Raw genomic sequence first — 23,474 nt, forward strand, 5'->3', positions numbered from 1 at the left:
AATTGACTAAAACAGAGTTTACAGAGGAAATTATATCATACGTGGACTCGGACAAATACACATTGACAATGTGACATTTTGAGTAAACAATAATGTGTCAGTACCTTGCTTAGATGACAATGTCAGTAATGATGAATTTCATATAAGGTCAACGTTGACATTGTCAGTCTAGTAAAGAGATAAAGATGACCGTGATGGTGACAATTTTGATACTATATATGAAGGACAACGTTGACAATTTCAGATCATACAAGTGAGAGGTTTAGCTAGCTATAAAACCAGGTTCAATCCACCATTTTCTACATTAGGAAATACCTGTACCAAGTCAGGAATATTACAGTTGTTATCCATTCGCTTGATGTGTTTGAACTTTTGATTTTGACATTTGATTGGGGACTTTCCTTTTTGAATTTTCTTGGAGTTCAGTATTTTTGTGATTTTACTTTTCAGTGTCATTCTGGTACAGTTATAAAGATGACAATGTCATTATGGTAAAAAATATACAGATGACGATGTCATTCTGGCAATTATATAAATTTGACAATGTCATTCTGAAAAAGATATAAAGATGACGATGTCATTCTGATAAAGATATAAAAAGATGACAATGTCATTCTTGTAAAGAGATAAAGATGACACTGTAATTCTTGTAAAGAGATAAAGATGACACTGTCATTCTTGTAAAGAGATAAAAATGACACTGTCATTCTTGTAAAGAGATAAGAATGACAGTGTCATTCTAGTAAAGATTTAAAGGTGACGATGTCATTCTGGAAAAGATTTAAAGGTGACGATGTCATTCTGGTAAAGATTTAAAAGTGACGATGTCATTCTGGTAAAGATTTAAAGGTGAGATGTCATTCTGGTAAAGATTCAAAGGTGACGATGTCATTCTCGTAAAGATATAAAGATGACAATGTCATTCCGGTAAAGAGATAAAGATGATAATTTTACTCTGATTAAGAAATGAAGATGATAATTTTACTCTGGTAAAAGAGATAAAGATGACAATATCAGTTTAGAAAAGAGATAAAGATGACAATGTCAGTTTAGTAAAGGAATAAAGATGACAATGTCAGTTTAGTAAAGGGATAAAGATGACATTATCAGTTTAGTAAAGGGATAACGATTACAATGTCAGTTTAGTAAAGGGATAAAGATGACAATGTCAGTTTAGTAAAGGGATAAAGATGACAATGTCAGTTTAGTAAAGGTATAAAGATTACAATGTCAGTTTAGTAAAGGGATAAAGATAACAATGTCAGTTTAGTAAAGGGATAAAGATAACAATGTCAGTTTAGTAAAGGGATAAAGATGACAATGTCAGTTTAGTAAAGGGATAAAGATGGCAACCTCATTCTTGTATTTAAAAGAGATAAAGATGACAATGTCAGTAATGATGGCTGTATTGGTAACTATTGAAGTATGATATGACAACGTTGACAATGTCATTAATGATGCCTGTGATAATAACGATTTCTAGTTGGCAGTTAAGATGACAGTTGGAATTTAAGATGCCTTTGATAGTTTAGTTGATAGTTGACAGTTCGTTGTTTAGATAACAGTTGGCAGTTGAAATTGCAGTTGATAGTTAAGATGACAGTTGATAACTAAGGTGACAGTGTGTAGTAAAAATGACAGTTGGAAGTTAAGATAGTTATATATAAGATGATAGTTAAGATCCCAGTTGATAGTTATATATAAGATGATAGTTTAGATTCCAGTTGGTAATTATATATAGTTTAGATTCCAGTTGGTAATTATATATAAGATGATAGTTAAGATTCCAGTTGATAGTTATATAAGATTCCAGTTAGAAGTTAAGATTCCAGTTGATAGTTTAGATGACAGTTGGTAGTAAAAATGACATTTGGCTGTTAAGATGACAGTTGAAAGTTAAGATGAGTTGATAGTTCAGATTTATACAGCTGACATTTAAAATGTCAGTTGACAGCTAAGATCACATTTGGCAGTTAAGATGGCAGTTGACAGTTAAAAGTGTTTTACTAAGATATAAGTGAAGATGACAATTTTCTTAGCGGATTAAGATAAAAAGTATTTTGAGATGGCAGGGAAACATTGAATGAGGTTGACATCTCTGGTTTTGCGAGAATTAAAAACTGTGTGCTAAGAAAAGACGTCTCTTGTTACTCAAAGGCAATCGCTCAGTTTTGATTACTAATTATTTTGTGCTGGTAAAAGCATAAGATAACAAAATAAAAAATATACATTGATATAACTTCTAGATTTTGTCTTTTGATATAAAAGATGATTGATTGTTGGTTGCTTAACATCCAGTGGCAAACATTTCATGCATGTTCAGGACGATAATGGAGTGAAGATTTAGAATAATTGTATGCTATAAATGTAAATGAAAAGAATATATTTTAGACAATACCTGAAGAACATCCATTTTCACAGGTACACGGCTTATTTAAATTAAGATATCTCTCCAGTAACTCGCTTTCACTTCCGGTTCGTGGTAGTTTCTTTTCTCGAATAGTTTCCATTTGAGATGCTCACATCTTGTTATCGTTTATAACACCAGATATGGTTACACATGCCTTTTGTTCGTTGCACTCCATATAATGCTCGAATGAATATTTAAGTCAACAACACACATTTTTTACAAACAATTAAATCTTCAAATTTTTCAACGGAAATTGATTAAAATCTTTTTTATTGTTAATAGGGAAACTGACAAAAATTGCAATTCACAATTCAATTTTAAAAATAAATTATTTATAACCTATTAAATCTTATATATCCACATAAAAACAGTTACTACGTGTGGCTCCGTTACGGAAACATAATATAGTTTGAGATTAGAAAAATGAAGTAACGCTTATATGATTTCTCCGAAATTTTGAAATTAAAAGTTTTATAAAATAAACTTTTTAACGAAACATATAAATTTTTCCACCTGTGAAATTACGCATCCGTATCGCCAATGTAACCAGTTAACAGTTAAAATTTCAAATACGGTATAACTCTATTCTATATTATCCTAAATTGGCCACATTTCGTGAGAACGCATATTAAATTTAGGTATTTGATTTATATACGGGTATATATAAGTCATTACGGACATTGTATATTAAAATATATGGAAAATTGCTATCTTTTTAATAAATAGGCATATATTTGGAGATCATGGTGGTAAAATAATTTCATTTTACCTTGGACCAGTTTTTTATGGGGTATATAAAATCATTTCACCCTTTTCAATAACATTTTGAACAAATACAACGTAGCTTGATTGCAGGACTGCATGAAAATCTTATCGCAACAAGTTTGATTTTTATTGCGAATACTGAAAGCTTACGGATACTATTTTTTTTTATTCTAAAGAGAAACAAGAATGTGTCCTAAGTACACGGATGCCCCATCCGCACTATCATTTTCTATGTTCAGTGGACCGTGAAAATGCGGTAAAATCTCTAATTTGGTATTAAAATCAGTAATATCATGGCATAGGGAACATGTGTACTAAGTTTCAAGTTGATTAGACTTCAACTTCATAAAAAAATATCTTGACCAAAAACTTTAGCCTGAAGCGGGACGATCAGAAGGACGGACGGACGAAAGGAGAAACAGACGCACAGACCATACGACATAATGCCCGTAAATGGGACATAAAAGTTCCTTACTTGTAATTCATATGAGCAGGAACATATACATTGGTATACTGTTCCCAGATATGAGATGCATTCCAGTAAGGAACAGTAATGTGCTCATTCGTTTAATTTCTAAAAGTGACTTTAAGAACTCAATATACTTTATTTTATAATATATTTCTTTTTGTCTTTGAGAAATTCTCGGCTTCGTTAGAGTATATTAACAAAAGTATTGTTCATGGTTGTTGTACGTAATATTAATACCCTTCTGGTGATAGACGAGGGACTCGTGTTTTCTGGTTTGTGTGTCCGTCCATCCATCCGTCCAATTACAGGTTAAAGTGCATTATAGGTTAAGTCTGTTTCCCATGAAGTTGAAGTCACATTAAATTAAAATTTAGTATAAACATGATAATAATTATCAATTGTGATTTATGTAGCAATTCATAGTTCAAGGCCAGATTCCACGATTTATTAAACATTTTTGGGTTTTTACTATTTGTTTATTATTAATTTTGTTAATTTGGATTTTTTATTTAAAGAGTTTACGCTTATGAAATTTTAGAATACCTCAGTCTCCGGTTAAGACACTTACACTGTACAGTTTCTTACACTTTGTTATTAACTATATCATTCAAAATGCGAAAATATAACCTATGTATGAATAACTTATTCAATAATTGGTAACCAGGATATTCGTTGTAAATTATTTTGTCCATTTACAGTCTCGTGTTTAATTTGACCAAGGGGTACAACTCTGAATGTTCTCAAAGGGTTGTCGTTCATTTATGTTTTTTTTTGTTTTTTTGTTTTTTAAATATTTAGGTCAGTTTTCTCTATTTCCTACCCATTCTTCTCTATCACTTATTGTTTTGTCACATAATTCTCTAGTCTTTATTTTTTGCTTCATTGTTCGAAAGATTTGAACCCTTATTCTCTATTCAGTAAACCCCATTTAAACCCTCTTGTATGAAGCTCGTGTGGTTTTGCTTTTCTGAAATATTTTATGAATTTGGCTATCTCATGCTTAGATGTATAAATAGATAGATTGTAAATTTCCTTAAAACTAATTACAATTAAGTTTCTAGAGAATTACAATAACAATATAAATACTCCGGCCATCGGGGTGATCTTACACTGACACAACGCGTCTTCATGGGATAACTATTACTTACACAATAGTTAAGGGTAAATAGATAAGTATTAGAGCGACAATGTTTCACGGAAAAATTGCAGTCAAAATCCCATTTCATCAAACAATATGTGCCATCTTCTGAGAACACGATATTTGATCAATTATAGGGCATCTTTAAAATAATGGAAAGATACAAGTATGTAGGTGATGGCTTCCTTCCTCATTTATAAATATCAACTCGCTTCGATATTTTTTATAAACATCATAGCATTAGCTTGTTTACTTTCATAAAAGTGACTGATGGAAATCAAAAACATTTATGATTCCCATGACTTTTATAAGTGTACACCGGATAACTTTGATTGTGTTATAAAGAAACAATGGATAAGCTTGGATTCGTTAAAAAAATTTGTCAAACTCGTCAACTTCTCGCTAGTGAAACTTAACCCCCTACTCGTAAGCGATAATTTAGAGAACATGAAACTCCGACTCCTGTTAGGCAGTTATCGACGCCTCTCCGTCATTCGACCATTTAAATCTTGCTAGACTAAAATTGCACACATTAAGGCATAAAAACTAGAACAATTTAACCAAAGAAAACGAAAAACAGAAGAAAGAACAAAATTAAATGCAATACGTACCACTTTACAAGTTATGTATAACTGTTTGATTCCAAATGCAGTAAACAAAAACAATGAAAAAGTATTCCTTCGTGCTCTCACAAAACTGAATCGAGTTCTCCCGAAATTCCTATTAAACTTGAAACAAAAACTAAGTACTGATTAAATAACATTGCAATAAAGTAACTAAACATACACAATAAGGAAACAAATTTGAATTAATTGTCAACATACTAATCAAGAAATAATTGTTGTTAAAGATTTATTATTGTCTGTAAGTTACTTAACACGAGCGAAAATTTATGTGACCACAGTAATTAATGAGACTCTGAATGGGGGCTCCCTATTTCATAATTCTGAATTTTTCGCATAATTTTTCTTCACTCTTTATTTATTTAGATCATTGTTTTGACCAACACGTACTTTATTTCAAAGTCCTCCATTGTTTCTTTTATTAATTTTTTCTTTGTTTGCCAAATATTTCTCTATTCTAGAGACCCCATTCAACCCAACCTCTTATACGTACTAAAGAATGTTTTGCATAAATATAATTACAAAAAATGTATCTATATTTAGAATTTATAAATTCCTATATTAGTTTGTATAACTTCTCATTTGATAATTTATATAACTTATGTCATTTACAAACGTCAACATACTGGACATATTTGTTTATATAGATTAGACCGTTGGTTTTCCCGTTTGAATGGTTTTACACTAGTAATTTTGGGGCCCTTTATAGCTTGTTGTTCGGTGTGAGCCAAGGCTCCGTGTTGAAGGCCGTACTTTAACCTATAATGGTTTACTTTTTAAATTGTTATTTGTATGGAGAGTTGTCTCATTGGCACTCACACTACATCTTCCTATATCTATATATGAACACATGATGAAGTTCATCTTCTACATTGTATTTCCGAATGAACGTTGTGTTTGTGGGATTATTCGGTTTAATTCTGGTACTCTGAATAAAACACGTCCTTTTTTATAAACAGGGATGTGTTTTATTCGGAGTACCAGTGACAGTAACATAGATACCGACATAACAGTATCAAAGTTACATGTATTTTGAGTTTCAGAAGATTATTTTAAATCCTGGATTTTAGTTCACATTTCATACGCTACAAGATAAACTATGAGTTAATCAAAGAAGGGGTCTTTATTCAGTGTTCCTTTTTTTTCCCTGTTCTTTTTTGTTCACCAATTTTTCTCATATAAATGAATTGAATTGGTACATGTATCATACTGATTGATAAAGACAATAGATTGATCGATGAGTGAATGATTGGTTTTTGCTTTAAGCCGACCCAGCACAAAAAAGGCTACTTGTATATCTCTGCGAATATAGACAATATATACATGTACAGCAAGACTGGACAGTTGTCTCATTGGTAATCATACCACATCTTCTTTTTTATATTAACCGAGTAGACTACGAAATGAATTCGTTCAACAATTTGATTTCTCCGATTATTGAAACATAATCGATTTTATATGTGTCACATCGTCTTGGTTTATATACCTATTCGACGATAATCGTTACGTGCATTCGCAATCTAATCGATAATTGGATTTCGCATCGCTCATGGTTTCAGACAAATTGTCACATTTAATTAGAAAAAGGTTTCATCGGTCCCATTTTTTGCTATGTCACGTGATATATCAGAAAATGGGGGCAATGCGTGCACGGTTTTTAATCAGTTTGATACATTGTAGGTTAACAGTTTATAAGCGTACCAGGTTGTATTATGATGAATTTGCATATTATGTGTAATCACGTGCTGCTGTTATACATGTAGCTGGTGATAAAAAAATAATTGAAGTGCAGAGCTGCATATGAAATAAGTAAAAAAGGAAACATTTAGTTTACACTTGACCGAATTAATATGTCGCATGTCATCAAGATTTATGACAACTACTTAACACTTTCTTCTTATAAACGTCAGAGGAATTCTTTTAGCCAAATAAAGACAATATAAGCCTTGTAAAACCTCTTTTTGACATTAATAAAACCATAAATAGGTGCTTTTGTCAGACGGTAGTCTACATTTAACTTATTAGATAGCCAAGGCTAAAGTTTTAACAACTATAACTAATTATATAATTGTTAAAATGAGACCGACCTATGTACGTAGGGTCAACAGGGACATAAAGAGAGAGAGAAAGGGGGGCTCAGGCGAGTACCAAGATAACATAAGAAAAGGAAAGTGTTCTGCATGAGATATATAGAGTGTTTTAAGGATGTACTTAGGTGAGGTTTTGGAATTTGTGTCAAATGTTCGGACTCCTAGGTGTATTTTCATACAATACAATGAAAAATATTTTGCCCCATAACACCCATTTATTTTTTCATTTAAGACTCGATAGCTCATGAAAGGTCATTTACCAAAATTTTAGAAGATTCTTGATTTTCTTTCATTTGATATATCAATTTTAAATTCTTGATTTATTAATTTTCACCTAAACTCACCTAAGTACATCCTTAAGTTCATTTTTTGCTCAAATTGTTATTTCTGAGATGCGATGACATTTTCAGTTGAGCAGAGTCAGCCATAGAACGGTTCGACTTGACAAAAATGAAACACGTTCAATTGAGAAGAAATAACGGTATTTGGTTCATGGTCAGATTCCGCATACTATCAAATATTTATATTTTTGTAAGGAATAGAGATACTTACTCTTAGTTTTGATCTGATAGTTTCTTTTACCTCTTAAATTAAATTAAAAAAAGCTGTGAAACCTTTGCTTAAGAAATACGAAGACCCCCCCCCCCCCCCCCCCTCTGTCCCCCGGATAAGGCCTATTAACTTATAAGAATTTACGTAAACCTATTTGAAGAAAATACAAGTTATATATATCTATTATATACATTTCTCATAAATTCGACATCAACAGGTGTTCATTTTGTAATTATTCAAGCGTGCATAAATTACTAACATGTCGTTTGAAAAGTGTAACATGTAGTAATAGGGACAATATATTATGTAAGACAAGGTAATAATAAATGAACGAGTTTCCAGGGTTAGACTGCTGTCTCTATTTTAGTTGCTTATGAATGTATTCAAATCACGTGTATAAACTTGGGTCACGGCCCCAAAAACACTACAAGCAACGTCTATTCGAAAGAGCGAAGATATATTCGATGCTTCATGTAGGAAGAGTATTACGGTACCTGCACTTTAAAGAATCTGCATGTACAACAAATTGTTGGTAGCCTATCTACTGAAAGACAGAATTGTTGGCCATATCTATCAAGACCAAATTTTACACACAGTTATGGTCTAAATTTAAATCTTTCACCCTGTTGTAATACCTAGCAGAACCTATGTCTATTACATTGAGTGTTGTCTTGTTTTATGGTCCTTATTTGCGTGAAATGTTTGTTGCTGGACTTTTTACAACATCTCGTTATAATATCTAGAAGAACCTAAGTGTTGTCTTGTTCTACGGTCCTAATTTGCGTGAAATGTTTGGTGCTGGACATTTTACAACATCCCGTTATAATATCTAGAAGAACCTAAGTGTTGTCTTGTTCTACGGTCCTAGTTTGCGTGAAATTTTTTGTGCTGGACTTTTTTAAAACATCACGTTATAATATCTAGAAGAACCTATGTCTACTACATTGAATTTTGTCTTGTTTTATGGTCCTAAATTTGCGTGAAATGTTTGCTGCTGGACCTTAAGCAATTAAAAATGTTCGAAATAGAATGATCCGATCTGAGCTATTATATATTCAATTGAACTTTAAATTTACGTCTTGATGAGTTCGAATAAATAATGTAAACTCTATCTCGATCTTAAACTTTTATTTTTATTCAAAGGTCAATCACTTTTAATCAATTAAAGCTTTCAAAGGTATTTTTAAACGCAGAGTAATCATACTGACTTTCAATTATACATGTATTTTTTGAAACTTTGTAGTTTTTATATTCCTTATTCTCAAATATTCTTTCCAAGCACGTGTGACGATATGCTATCTGCTTTCAATAGTATTTTAGGCGCAGTGAAAGCATATACATTTATTTACGGATTATACATGTATCCATAAACTTTATAGTACATTCTTTATTCTCAAATGTTCTCTTAAAGCACGGTAGACGATATGTTATCTGCCTTAAATAATTACATATTAACATATGTATATTATAAATGTTACAAAATAGTATCACAATTGTAATAACATATTCTAAAAGGGGACTTTTTACTTTTCATCTTACCGGGAAGTCTGAAATAAAATAACTTACTTACCACACACCTTTACTGTTTATAGACAAAAGTACAGGTGAACTGTATGATTTCACATTTAAAAATAAACCGGTTTGTTTTGGCGATTGCGGTATTTTCTAAAATATTCACTTATGATAACACGATTTATTTACGGTTTGTTTTCGTTCTATTACAAGTAAACACATAGAAGGAAAGTATTAAAATACCGTGAAAGTGGAATTTATCTAATGTCTTCGATGATTGATTGATTGTTTGTTCAATCGATTGATTGATTGATTGATTGTTAGTGTTTACCGCCACTATCATGTTTGTCAGCTAATTAAATCCAACATCATGGACAGAAGAAATAAGACGGGTAAAAAACCATTCTAATGCAACAACGTTTGTAACGGTCATTTTGATTGGATAACGTTACTTTTTTACATGGCATGCATCAATTGACAATTGATGCTATGGGAAGTTCGAGCAAAAAAAAAAAACGGCATTTGACAGATTTTTACATCAGAGGCCCCTGAGGGGGCCTCGGGTGTATTGCCATCGCCTACTTTTCAAAGATCAAAGAGATGCCTATATAATTAGTGTTGGAATAATAACCGACATTATAGACCCGCGGACCTATATAGTGCAGAATAAAATTCCGTATCGCTTCTTTTAAATTCATGTTTTCAATGGATACTCAGTTTTTTTAATTTTGATTCAATTTTTCTTAATGCAAAATTTATAATATGAAAATGTTTTGTCGTTATAAATATTTGTATATTAATCAAACGATCTTCAATATCAATGACGCGTCGAAAAATTGTTGTTGCGGATGAATACCACGAGTGCGCAAGAGGGCAAGAGCGAGCGTGTAGAAAATCGAGAGGAAATCAATTCACACATTTATACACAGAAAGGTAATTATATTTCAATTATTTGATTTGGAGTCACCTTTTTAAACCGTTTGTAGCATATTTGTCTATAATATTAACGTAGCATAACCAGGAAAATTTAATCTGTCATAATATTAAAATAAATTATCAGGTCACGTCCCGGCCCGCAGCCATTTTGAAAATACCAGCAGATTGGGTAGGAGTACCAAGAACCTGCAAGGCCTTTAAAGATAAGGTTACTATTTGTGTATTTTTTATAACAACAATTTGTTTTTATAAAGATCTCAACAATTTTTGGAGTTAAATTTCTTTTCTTCGTAAATAACAAGAAGATTGATCACTTGGACACACACGGAACTATTTTCTGATTTTTAAGATACTGTTTCGGATTTTCGCTCCTTCTCCGACTTAGTTTGTTGCATTAGTATATGTGAATATGTCCCCTTGACTGGAAAATACGCGGAATTTGTAATGACTTTGACTATGTCTATGTAAGTAATTCTAATATATAATTATTGGTTGAATTTATTGTTTATATAATATTCAGAGAATCTTCGACTTTTTCTTCTTCCAATAGAGTTGGACTCTTTTTGAGTGTATAAAGACTCTTGCTCGTAAAATCAAGAGTCTTACTTTACACTGAAATTTCAGAATTTGGGTTAATCACATTTACTGAATTACTATAGATATATTGGGAGAAACCTTACAGTTTTGGAGATATAGATATAGATTAACTGTCCTGTTTTTTAAGTCTTCCTTAGCTTGTAGTATTGTATTATTTTGACCATACATGACATGTATCGCCAAAATTATATGATAATTTGATGACATACTTGTGCTTATCATACTCTACAGCATTATTTAATTTAAATGTGTAACCATATTCATGTCAAATTTTAGTAACTTATATTAGACACTTGTTCACACATACATGCATATGAGAACTTGAATTGAGCAAATATGATTAGTTATATATCTATGAGAAATACAATCAGTTAACTTTATCTATGAGCACCCATGAGATCTTAAATTGAGCAAATATGATCAGTTATATGTTGAGTAAAATTTGAGCTAGATCTACTCAATTGAGTTAGATATATATCAATATTGAGACTAATCTAAATGGTTATTTGAGCACACATGAGCCTATTTATACTATTGAGAGCAATATTGGGATACTGCATGGGCAAACTTTAAAGCAAATCTTTATTGAGACAAACCTATGAGCGCTATATTTTTTAATTTGTTCTTGACAATTTGTTTTTGTTTATTTAAAAAAAAAAAATATAGGGACAACAGAGTTGGTGTATGTGGGTTCGATTCCCACCCTAGGCATTCATTTATATTGGCTGGTGCAAAGCGGGCAGTTTAGCTTAGTGGCCCCACACTGACTCTGTTGTTCATATGTTACTTAAAAAAATTAGGCGGCATCGTTCAGGTCTTGCCATCTTTATTTTTCTTTTCGAAAATCAGACACAACAAAACCATTGAATAATTGTGAAAATTATACCACAGATAACTATGGTAAAACTTTAATTGTTTTTGGCATAATTAAACTTGGCTGCCATCCAAGATCTAAAAAGTTTTTATATTGATGAATTATATATATCAGATTTGGATTCTTTTGGTTACAAAACATTTTGGATGGTACATGTAGGTAGGGGCCAAATCTTTATTCCTGAGGCTTAAAGCTTTCAGGTCTGAAAATTGCCCAAAATCATCACATTTTGACAAATTTGGAACGTAAAATGTACTTTTATGAAAAGAACTCATTTATTGAGTGTTAAGACTTTTGAAATAGACCCAAATTACAAACCAAATTGAGAACTTTTTGGAGTTTTATAGTTTAGGCTATTTTGGGCAATAAGTGAAACTTGTCCTTTAAATCAGTGTTTTCACAATAACCATTATATACTAAGTATCTGTTAGAAGATAGCTCTTTCACAGTACATTGTTAAACTTAAAGATAAATATATACCAACAATGACCAATATTAATGATGGAATGAGATTATACATGTATATACTGTTTTATATTGTTACATGTACATACATAAATGAAAATTAAAACCAAACTGTTGTCATTATTCATAAAAAAAGAAAAGGGAGGTATGATTGGTATAAATCAGACACCTGTCTGAGCTCTAGACAAAATGATGAAAAAGAAATAAAGCTTATAACCATACAACATTTTTACAATCAGAAAAAAACTATACATAAATCAGTTAGAAATAGCCATGAAATGTCAAATGTTAAACAATATATACAAGAAAACTAATGGCCACATCAATGTACAATCGGGAAATCAAGATATACACCAAAAAATTACAAGGCCTGTTTTACAGGTTTCTTACAAAGGACCGACACATTCATATGGTAGTTGTGTTCTATATGTATAGTGCAAAATGTTCTCATTGCTATACCAGTGGTATCCAAAGTATTAAATCCAGAACAAAGTAAAAAAAACCTAACAGTTGAAAAACTATCCAAACGTGATATTCAATTAACAAAAATACCATCATTAGCAAATGGCTATCTACATATAATACATTGTAATATTTACAATGAACCATTTAATAATTAGAAAACAGAACCTACAATGTACATGTATAGCTGCTGATTTAAAAAAAATATAATGGATAAATGATTGACTGTGTTACAATAAAACCAAGATACAAATGTAACTCAGTGAAGCTATTTATGAACATTTAAAGAGTTTGTGTTGACTGCAACAAAAATCTAGAATAAGGGATAGTAATCTTGCTGTGTTAACATCCATTTAATTAGCAATTGATCCAAAAGCTAAATGTTTCAGAAAAAAGACCTGGATACTACATGTACAAACATTGTTAATAAATGCCATTTGTAGAGCAGGATCTGCTTACCCATCCGGAGCACCTGAGATCACCTGTTTTGGTGGGGTTCGTGTTGCTCAGTCTTTAGTTTTCTATGTTGTTTCTAGTGTACTTTTATTTGTATGCATGTCTTTTTCAGTTTTAGTCATGGAATTGTAAGTTTATTTTCCATTTATGAGTTTGCTGTTCATCTGGTATCTTTAGCCCCAGGGTTTCCCCTGGGTCAATTATTTTTTTCGCCACCTCTTTCGCCAAAACAATATATTTTTCCCCACTTTATTTTTCAATTAGCCACAATTACAATTTATCTGTTTTGATATGATTGTCTTGAACCTCTTTTTCATAGTTCAGTGAGTGACTGTATAGCTACTCGAAGAATTGTTTGCTATGTTGATTCTCTATTATAAGTTATATGTTAGCGATTTTTGTATGTGTACAACTATATGGTCATAATGCCAATCTAACAGTTCTCATTTGACCAAGTAATCATTGATAATTCACAAAGTTAAGTTTCCTAGTTCAAGTCAGTATCTCAGATATGATAGCAAATTATATTTAATATTTGTACTATATTGTATGGTGAACATATCTGTCTGGTAGGTATAATATAAACACCGTCATTTATCAATAATTCAACACAACTTGAGGTCCTCTGATGTTCAGTACTTCAGTACTTTGATTATTACATGTTTTAACGTAGTTTTCTGTCAGTTTCATTAGACATGTTAGAATGGAGATAACAATATTGTATTTTAAGCTCCGACGGCATCACGCGTCGCCAGTAAACTTAATTTGCGACCATCAAATCCCCAATTGATGCCGTCGGAGCTTAAAATACAATACAGTTATCTCCTAATTATCAGCACACAAAACAAAACCTAAATTCATTACTACCAGTAAACAACACAAACCAAAATTGAAAAAGATGGACTCAGATTACCGAATGATTCAATATTTGGAGCTTGCTTAGTACCTGCTTACAAATCTTATTCATGTAGTATACGGTGTTTCGTCAGGTATACATGGTCAACAAGTACTGAATCATGGTTTATTATATAGAAATTCAAATTTGAGCTTTTGTTCTTGAATTACTGTACATCAATATTTTTCTATGTAAACTTTATACTCATTGTATTGATTTTTCCCGTAATTTGGTCTACTACATGTAGAAATAAATTTCATGTCATATCTATTAATAAAATCAAAACGATGTTCATATACGTTAAGGATGTTATGAAATCGTGTTGACAAATATTTCGGATGAACAAATAGCATTTTTCCGTGTCAAATGTCTCTCAAATGTAAAACAATACTTATTGTCTATGTTTAAATATAACTATAAATCGGTTCTTTTTATATTTTTTTTATATAGATATATACATGTAAGAAGATCGACTGTTTACATGCATGCAGGAACAGTTAACTGATTTAACGTTCTAAAAAGAAATTTGACATCTCTGTATTCGTTTCTTCAGAAAGGGTCAAAATCTGGAATTTGACGAAATGTTATAAAAAAACCAATTCAAAGAGTCTTTATGATATCCTTCTATAATTGAGGCCCCTCATGGGGGGTCCTAGTAATCACATAATCACCATTTTTTGCCAATATAATCACATAATCATTAAATATTTGCTTATCTTTAGTAATCAAATAATCATAAACTAAAAATACAATCCTAGGTAATCAAATAATCATGAAATATTTGGCTTAATAATCAAATAATCATTAAAAAAACGACGACCAAGTAATCACATAATCAAAAACCCCATGAGGGCCCTCATAATTTCCTTCATAACAATTACAGAGCAAAGCAACATTAAAAAAATGTAATAGCTACTGAAGACAATTTTGATATACAAATTAAAAAAAAATATAAATCGAAGGACGTTCAGTGACAAATATTTCATGCTGGTGGACCAGCATATTGTATGGGATCGAATTTTACACCAGTCGTCTCTGAGAATAGTATGAGAAATAAATACTGCCTCTGAGAAAAGTTTGGGAAATTATTACTGCCACTGAGAAAAGTATAGGAAATTAATATTGCCACTGGGAAAAGTATAGGAAATAAATACTGCCGCTAAGAAATTATTTGAAATAAATACTGCCAATGAGAAAAGTTTTGGAAATAATTACTGCTTGGGAAATTAATATTGCCACTGAGAAAAGTTTGGGAAATTAAAACTGCCACTAAGAAAAGTATGAGAAATTAATACTGCCACTGGGAAAAGTTTGAGAAATTATTACTGCCACTGAGAAAAGTTTGGGAAATAAATACTGCCACTGCGAAAAGTATGGGAAATTAATCATTGCTGCTAAGAAATTATGGGAAATAAATACTGCCACTGAGAAAAGTAAAGAAAATTAATCATTGCCGCTAAGAAATTATGGGAAATTAATACTGCCCCAAGAAATTATGGGAAATAATACTGCCGGAGAAAAGTTTGGGAAATAAATAATGCCACTGAGAAAGGAATAAGATATTAATACAGTAATACAGCCACTGAGAAAAGTTTTGGAATTTAATATTTGCCACTGAGAAAAGTATGAGATATTAATACTGCCATTGAGAAAAGTATAGGAAATTTATACTGCCATTTAAAAAGTTTGGGAAATAAATATTGCCACTGAGAAAAGTATAGGAAATTAAATCTGCCACTGGGAAAAGTATAGGAAATTATTACTGCCGCTAAGAAATTATGGGAAATTAATACTGCCACTAAAAAAAGTATGAAATATTCATACTGCCAATGAAAAAGTTTGGGAAATAAATATTGCCACTGAGAAATGTATAGGAAATTAATACTGCCGCTAAGACATTATGGGAAATTAATACTGCCACTGAGAAAAGTATGAGATATTCATACTGCCAATGAAAAAGTTTGGGAAATAAATATTGCCACTGAGAAATGTATTAATACTGCTGCTAAGAAATTACGAGAATTTAATACTGTCACCGAGAAAAGTTTGGAAAATTAAGACTGCTACTGAGAAAAGAATGTGAAATGAAGACTGCTACTGAGAAAAGAATGTGAAATTAAGACTGCCGCTGAGAAAAGTTTTGGAATTTTATACTGCTACAGCGAAAAGTAGGGGAAATTAATATTGCCAGAGAAAAGTTTTGGAATTTTATACTGCTACTAAGAAAAGTAGGGGAAATTAAGACTGCCACTGAGAAAAGAATGTTAAATTAAGACTGCCGCTGAGAAAAGTTTTGGAATTTTATACTGCTACAGCGAAAAGTAGGGGAAATTAAGATTGCCACTGAGAAAAGTTTTGGAATTTTATACTGCTACTAAGAAAAGTAGGGGAAATTAAGACTGCCACTGAGAAAAGAATGTTAAATTAAGACTGCGCATGAGTAAATTATGGGATACTTTAAGACTGATAATATGTAAAGAAATATTCTGGAAAATTATTTCCAGTGGAATAAACATTACAGTATTTGTTCCTGATGGCATAAAGGGCCGTATCGAATATTTGTTCAGACATAAATATAAAACTAAATGTCCATGTAATTCGCCGGTTCAGAATTTTAAGGTCTGTGGATTATTCCATTGACAATTAAATAACGTCTTGCCATTGGTAGAATTTTCATGATTTAGGGAGAAGTTACCATACCACAATGTATAGGTGTGCGCCCATGGAAATATTACCCGGAATGGACCGAATTGATTGAGGAACGACGAACTATCATCGACCATGTTTTCCTCCTCACAGAAATTCATCTGAATATTATTTTATAAGAAGTCCCTACGGAGTTTTTATGGTCATTAATTCCGGTTTTTTTGTGTTCTTTTAAACATTGAAACAAATCTGTGACCTATTTAACGTATAATTCTTTTTCAGTTGCAGTAATTTCCCATCATTCCTGCACTCTGTCCACCCTCATTTACTTTGCAAAATATAACTAACGGATATTCAACACATATTTGAAATCGGGTTCATGTTTATGACCAAAAAAAATCATATATCTATTTTCAGATTTTAAAATACTAAGAGGTTTAAAAACCACAAGGTATTATGTAATAATTCTTTATTTGCAAAACAGACAAAAACCAATTTTGGTTAGACAAATACATTGACAAAACAGTTAAAGAAAAAATGGAATTCATTGTCTAAGATATTACACATTTTACATTTTCTTTCATTTCGTGGTATCATTTTGGTATATCGTCCAGTTTCTATTAAGAGACACTGATCGCTTATTCTAAATTTTGTTAACATTTTTCTTGTTTCTTAACTTGGGTGCGATAGGTAGTATTTCATTTGGTTATTTATATTAGATTGAAGAAATTTATATAGATTTATTTTATTATTTTCGTTTAAGTTATTTATTTTATCATCATTATGTACCGCTAATGCATTTTTAAAATTGCAAAATTACGGCTAAATTGCCTTTTGAACAGGCTCGGGTATCAGACGGGTAGGAACAGGATACAGTCAGATTCTCCAAAGAGAGACTAGTCACGGTGTATCCAATGAGAGACCAGTGCTTATTTAATATCCAGCAGTGAGAGAAGCCAAACATTTATATATCGTGCAATGTAGCAAGTCAGAATGATTCAATAAAAGCTGTGGCAGTTACATTCAAAAAGCTATGCCCGCGGACATTGAAGCACTGATGAACCTCATCAAAACATAACCATGCTAGACTCGGAGGATCTCTGGATAAACATAATCAACAACATAGCCATGCCGGACTAGGAAGCTCTCTGAAAAAAAAACATAACCAACAACATAACCATGCCGGACTCGGAAACTCTCTGGATAAACATAATCCCAATATAGCCATGCCCGACTCGGAAGCTCTCTTGCATGATCAACAACATAACCGCGCCGATATCGGAAGCTCTCTGGATAAACATAATCATAAAATAACCATTCCGGACTCGAAAGCTCTTTTGATAAACATTATCACAATATAACCATGCCGGACTCGGAAGCTCATCGGATAAACATGCCGACTACATGCAACCTCTTGTGTTCATCAGGATCCAGAAAAAAATAAACGATGAAATTGAAAGGCATGCAAAAGTTCAAATGAAAATGTTGCTGCTACATTGTAGCTGTGTTTTGTTATGTGAGACTTGAAATTTTGGAAGAAATCTCGCGATACTTGTTAAGTTTTTGCTGGATCCTTGTGTTCTCAAAGAAAATTTACCAAAGCTTCCGTTGAAAAGAAGGTGCATCATTTAGAGGCCTGGAATCTTTGATGAGTTTTATTTTACACATGTGTGACCTATATGAACTTCAATATAAATTATTAAAATGTTATTTCTTAAACAAAAAGTAAATTGAACTTGTCGATCTATTAAAAATCTTAATTATTATTTGGCAGGCAAATATTGTCACTGTATATGACTTATTTCAACAGGCACTTGTCTGAGACCAGTAAATAGGAAATTTTTACTGAGACAAGTAAATAGGAAATTTTTACTTAGACAAGTGCCTGTGCTTATTTCTAGTCATTTATCATAGAACAATTATATTCACGTTATTAGGGAGCTACCATTTGATTTTTAGGGGGGGGGGGGGGGCTAGGATGAAAATTTGTCCTGCATTTTTTTTAGCTGTAATCTCTGTCCTGCCTTTTTATTTTTCACTCTGTTTGGTCCTGGCAGTGCTTTTTGTTTTAGTTTATCCTGACTTTTTTTTACCTAAATTGTCGTCCTGACTTTTTTTTTTTTTTTGCAATTGTCTCATCCTGCCTTTTTTTTTTACTCAAAACTCCTGTCCTGCCTATTTTTTCAAATTTCATCTTCCCCCCACCCCCCCCATAAAAATCAAATGGTAGCTCCCTTAGAGTAATTTAAGAATTTAAGCACAATTGTGTAGCTGACCGGACAGATAAATGGCAATAACATTTGGAATTTGAACTTTAAAACCATAACTTTCACTAGCTCAGCTGACCGTGTGGACAGTAATTTTCTAGCTGGTACAAACTTAAATACAAATTTAAAAGAGGAGAAAATAAAGTAAACAAGTGCAAAAAAAAAAACACAATCTAGTTATATTAAACTAGCTCTTACGAAATAAATTCAGGTTTAAAGGAGGTGTAAACAAAGTAAAGAAGCGCAAGACAAAAATCTGGAAGATATAAAACTAGGCTAGCTCTTACGAACTGAAATTCAGATTAAACAGACGTGTATTAAAACAAGAAAAAAGCCTGGAAATAAAAAAAAAAATAGCTCTTATGAACTGATATTCAGATAAAAGAGAGGTGTGAAGTTAAACAAGAAAAAATCTCATATATACGTCCTCCCTCAAAGGTATCAAACTAGCTTTTTCGAACCCTGAAAATTCAGATAAAAATACTAGGTTAAAACGTGAAAATTAATATAGTTATTCGAAAATACAGTTAAATCTGCTTACCTCGGAGTTTAGTCAGATGTTTGACAATTGTTTAAGTGTGAAAATATCCCACTTTACACATTGTAATCATTTGTCCATCACAATAATTGTCATATTAATGATGGTTGTGACATACTATTATGTAATCATACACCGAGAGTGTAGACGGAGGGGTGATATGGGGACAACGTTAAGAAGAAGACATTATTTTAAAATTTGACAAGAACATAAAAAAATTGTTTAAAACGTAAATCTAACAATTATGTCAAGAAAAATAAAATCACGGTAATATTAATAATACATTTTAATACCATTTTTATTAAAAACAAAATACATTGATGACATTACAGACAGATAGAGGAACATCTAAAAAGCCTCTACAAAGAAACGCCCACAAAATTTGACCCCACTGTTATCTCTTTTACCTTTAAGGCATCTTCTTATATTTAACATCTCTTTTCGCTTTCATTTAATTTATAATTTTTAAATAATGTTTATCTCGAGCTTTAAAGGTCGTTGACCAAAAGATTGTTGACATTCTTTATTCTTATAGTGGTCCAAGGTTATAGTAAATGGTCCATACTCGGTTAAAATTCTTTCTAAGATTTATGAAATTCCCCCAAAAACATAAGACAATTTTTTATCTTTTATGAACACGGTGAATGACTGAAATAGGGGTGGAGCTTTGTTTCTTAAAAACGCAAAAAACGCTACGCTAATTAAAATTGTAAAGTTAAACTGATAAAAAATTTAAGCTTCACCTATTGAAAATTTAAGCTACATTTATTGAAAATGTAAAGCAACACTTATTAAGATGTATAAGCTACACGTATGACATGTACTATGTGAGCTCCGCTGTGGTTAGATCATTATATTATAAAAATGTAAGACGTTTTTGGTATTGAGTCTTACGAGTGGTTGTTAAAATCAAAAGAAACTGATCTACAGTACTTGGTCGCAATTTCTATAAGCTCTCGACATATATCAGTTTCTATAGTGTTGGGTTTCCGTTAAAACGTCCATGATGCAACTTGTCTTAAACTTTTCTCAGCCATAATTACTTTTACACTGTAAGTTGACTGCAAAGGGACACGTGTTTTTAAATAGTACTATATATGAAAAAGAAGATGTGGTATGATTGCTTATGAGACAACTCTTCACAAGAGACCAAAATGATAAACAAATCAACAACTATCATGAATATAGGTCAGCGTACGGCCTTCAACAATGAGCAAAGCCCATACCGCATATTCAGCTTATATAGGCTCCGAAATGAAAATTAACGGCTAGTTATTTCTCGTCTTGAAAGTGTTAAAAATGTTAGCCACCTCATGCTCAGTAACAACCAGTCAATAATAACCAGTCAATAATAACCAGTCAATAATAACTACAAACGCTGACTATACATGTCCACGTGCTTTGTGGTGTATGTCATTAGTTTTTATAAACATGACTTGTTTCCTTGCTAGACTAGACAGTTGTTCCCGTAAGGCCATGAGTGACATATATATATATACATCTTCATGCCTTATATATCATGTACTGTAGTACGCCGCTAGATTAAAACTGACGTGGAAAGGTAACACATGCCCACCGAAAGCTCTTTTATTGAGAGCCCAGGTGGTCGTGTGGTCTAGCGGGACGGCTGCAGAGCAGGCGATTTGGTGTCACGATATCACAGTAGCATGGGTTCGAATCCCGGCGAGGGAAGAACCAAAAATTTGCGAAAGCAAATTTACAGATCTAACATTGTTGGGTTGATGTTTAGACGAGTTGTATATATATATTTTGTTTACATTTTTGGTGGATAATTGTATCATTTTCAAATAACTTTTACATCAGAGTTTTCTAAAAAAAAAAATATAAAAAAACTTACTTGTAACGTCCAATACTCAAATGTACAGAATGTTCTGATGTACAATTTAGAATAAATTAATTACATACTAGTATATGAATTATGTCCTATTATAATCTACCTTTGCGTCCCATAAAACGTCAATGCAAGTCATGTACAAAATGATTTTTGTGACAACCAAATTGCAAAACAAATGATTCGTTGTTCGTTCGGATTTTTTTTAAACCTGTCAAGAGGGGTCAAAGTTAAATGAACTTATAGATGTATATTTTGTTGAAATAACGTCCAATGGCAAATACTTCATGCAGCTTAGCGTCCATTTGAAAATAGTTTATGCAAATTTCGAAAGAGAACAAATTAATCAAAACCAAGAATAGGTTCTGCACAGTTACCGAAGAAAACGGGATTTTTTACAATATTAAGTTTTTTTATAGGTAATATTTCTGTTTATCATTTTTATAACAAAAATAAGGTCGGTCGTTCTCTGTCGACACACCGGCTTCCTTTGCCAACATAAAAAAAAATCGCCCTACGAAAAGCAAATTCCAGATAGTGGGTTAAACACCAACCAATCTAAAACAGAAAAATATCCTCTCGTTCCAGCTGCAACCTTAATTTCCAACCCTGAATTACTTACGATTATCTTTGCAGAATCTAATTAAGGATGTGGAATGATTGCAAATGAGACAACTTTCACTCAGAGACTAAATAACAACAGTTTTTATTGTTTCAATATTTAATTCAGTCTTGACCTTAACCATGTTGTTAACCTGTGTGGTTTTACACTGGACAAACACAATTCAATTGATCATCAAAAATGAAAAAGTCAGACATTAGTATTTGCACACGAGCTTTATACTTCGGTCCTCATACACAGCTACGTTTGCATAGGTACTATTTCTGTACTATCTCTTTACTTTAAAATTATTGTAATATTTAGGTACTTGTGTTTTACAGTACTTGATTTGTACTAAATATTTTAGTACAGAAATAATACAATATTTCATGTTTGAAAATCATAATTTTAAGAGATTTGAAATAGAAAAATTTTCAAAATGCTGAAAATTTAACGGTAGGGTGTAACCAAAAATCTGTAGTACCTAAATTTCAAGTACAAATTAAGTACTGTAAAATACAGGTACCTAAATATTACAATAATTTTAAAGTAACAAAATAGTACTGAATATTAAAAGTACATTTTCAGTACTACAGATTTTTAGTACAGAAATAGTACCAATGCAAAAGTAGCTGTGTATTTATCATTTGGAAAATCATTGACAAAGCGTGACAACTCAAACTAATTTCCACTTGAGATACATGTAGTAGACTAACTGTATTTTTTTGTTCGAAATAGTAGAACCAATACGCCGTTTTAGAATCTAATGCATTCTGGGTAATATTTTCAAAAGCGTACCACAAAACGTTGTGATTGGTTTAAAATGTTCTAAACAATGGAAATCCATCCAATGACGCCACGTTATTTTCATTTTGGGGTACGAACAATGATATTACCCATAGTCCTTCAGATTCTGAAAAGGCGAATTGACATTCTGTAAAGAAATATGACGGCTGTTATTATTCCAACAACAACTGCTCACCTTGGTTGAAAACCTTCGATAGGTGATCCCCAATCTTGTTATGCCCCATTTACTTTAGTAGAGGGGCATTATGTTTTCTGGTCTGTATGTCCCTTCGTTCGTTCGTTCGTTCGTCTGTCCCGCTTCAGGTTAAAGTTTTTGGTCGAGGTAGTTTTTGATGAATTTGAAGTCGAATCAACTTGAAACTTAGTATACAATGTCATGTTCCTTATGATATGACCATTCTAATTTTAATGTTAAATTAGAGTTTAAAGTGCGAGTGGGGCATCCGTGTACTGGGTACACATTCTTGTTTTATCTGTTCTGTGGACAATTGTTTCACGTTTCTTGGTGTGTTTTTTTTT

The 23,474-nt window shown here is 31.9% G+C and overlaps 1 protein-coding gene across 5 annotated transcripts in view; it reads right to left on the reverse strand.

The window, feature by feature from the left end:
* LOC143054637 (potassium channel subfamily T member 2-like) overlaps window positions 1-23,474 on the reverse strand; it is a 131,884-nt gene that overhangs the window by 106,503 nt on the left and 1,907 nt on the right. For 2 of the 5 annotated variants that reach the window (XM_076227650.1, XM_076227649.1), the window contains exon 1: window positions 2,399-2,600. The exons of 1 other annotated variant lie outside the window; for it this stretch is intronic. In XM_076227650.1, the coding sequence (XP_076083765.1) occupies window positions 2,399-2,510 (112 nt within the window). In that variant the 5' untranslated portion in view covers window positions 2,511-2,600. Of the gene's footprint in view, window positions 1-2,398; window positions 2,601-9,617; window positions 9,637-19,698; window positions 19,776-23,474 lie in introns of those variants that run through there. 2 more of the 5 variants (XM_076227652.1, XM_076227653.1) reach the window with 2 other exon arrangements.

The sequence above is a fragment of the Mytilus galloprovincialis genome, chromosome 12 (assembly GCF_965363235.1).
Source record: "Mytilus galloprovincialis chromosome 12, xbMytGall1.hap1.1, whole genome shotgun sequence".
Lineage (NCBI taxonomy): Eukaryota > Metazoa > Mollusca > Bivalvia > Mytilida > Mytilidae > Mytilus > Mytilus galloprovincialis.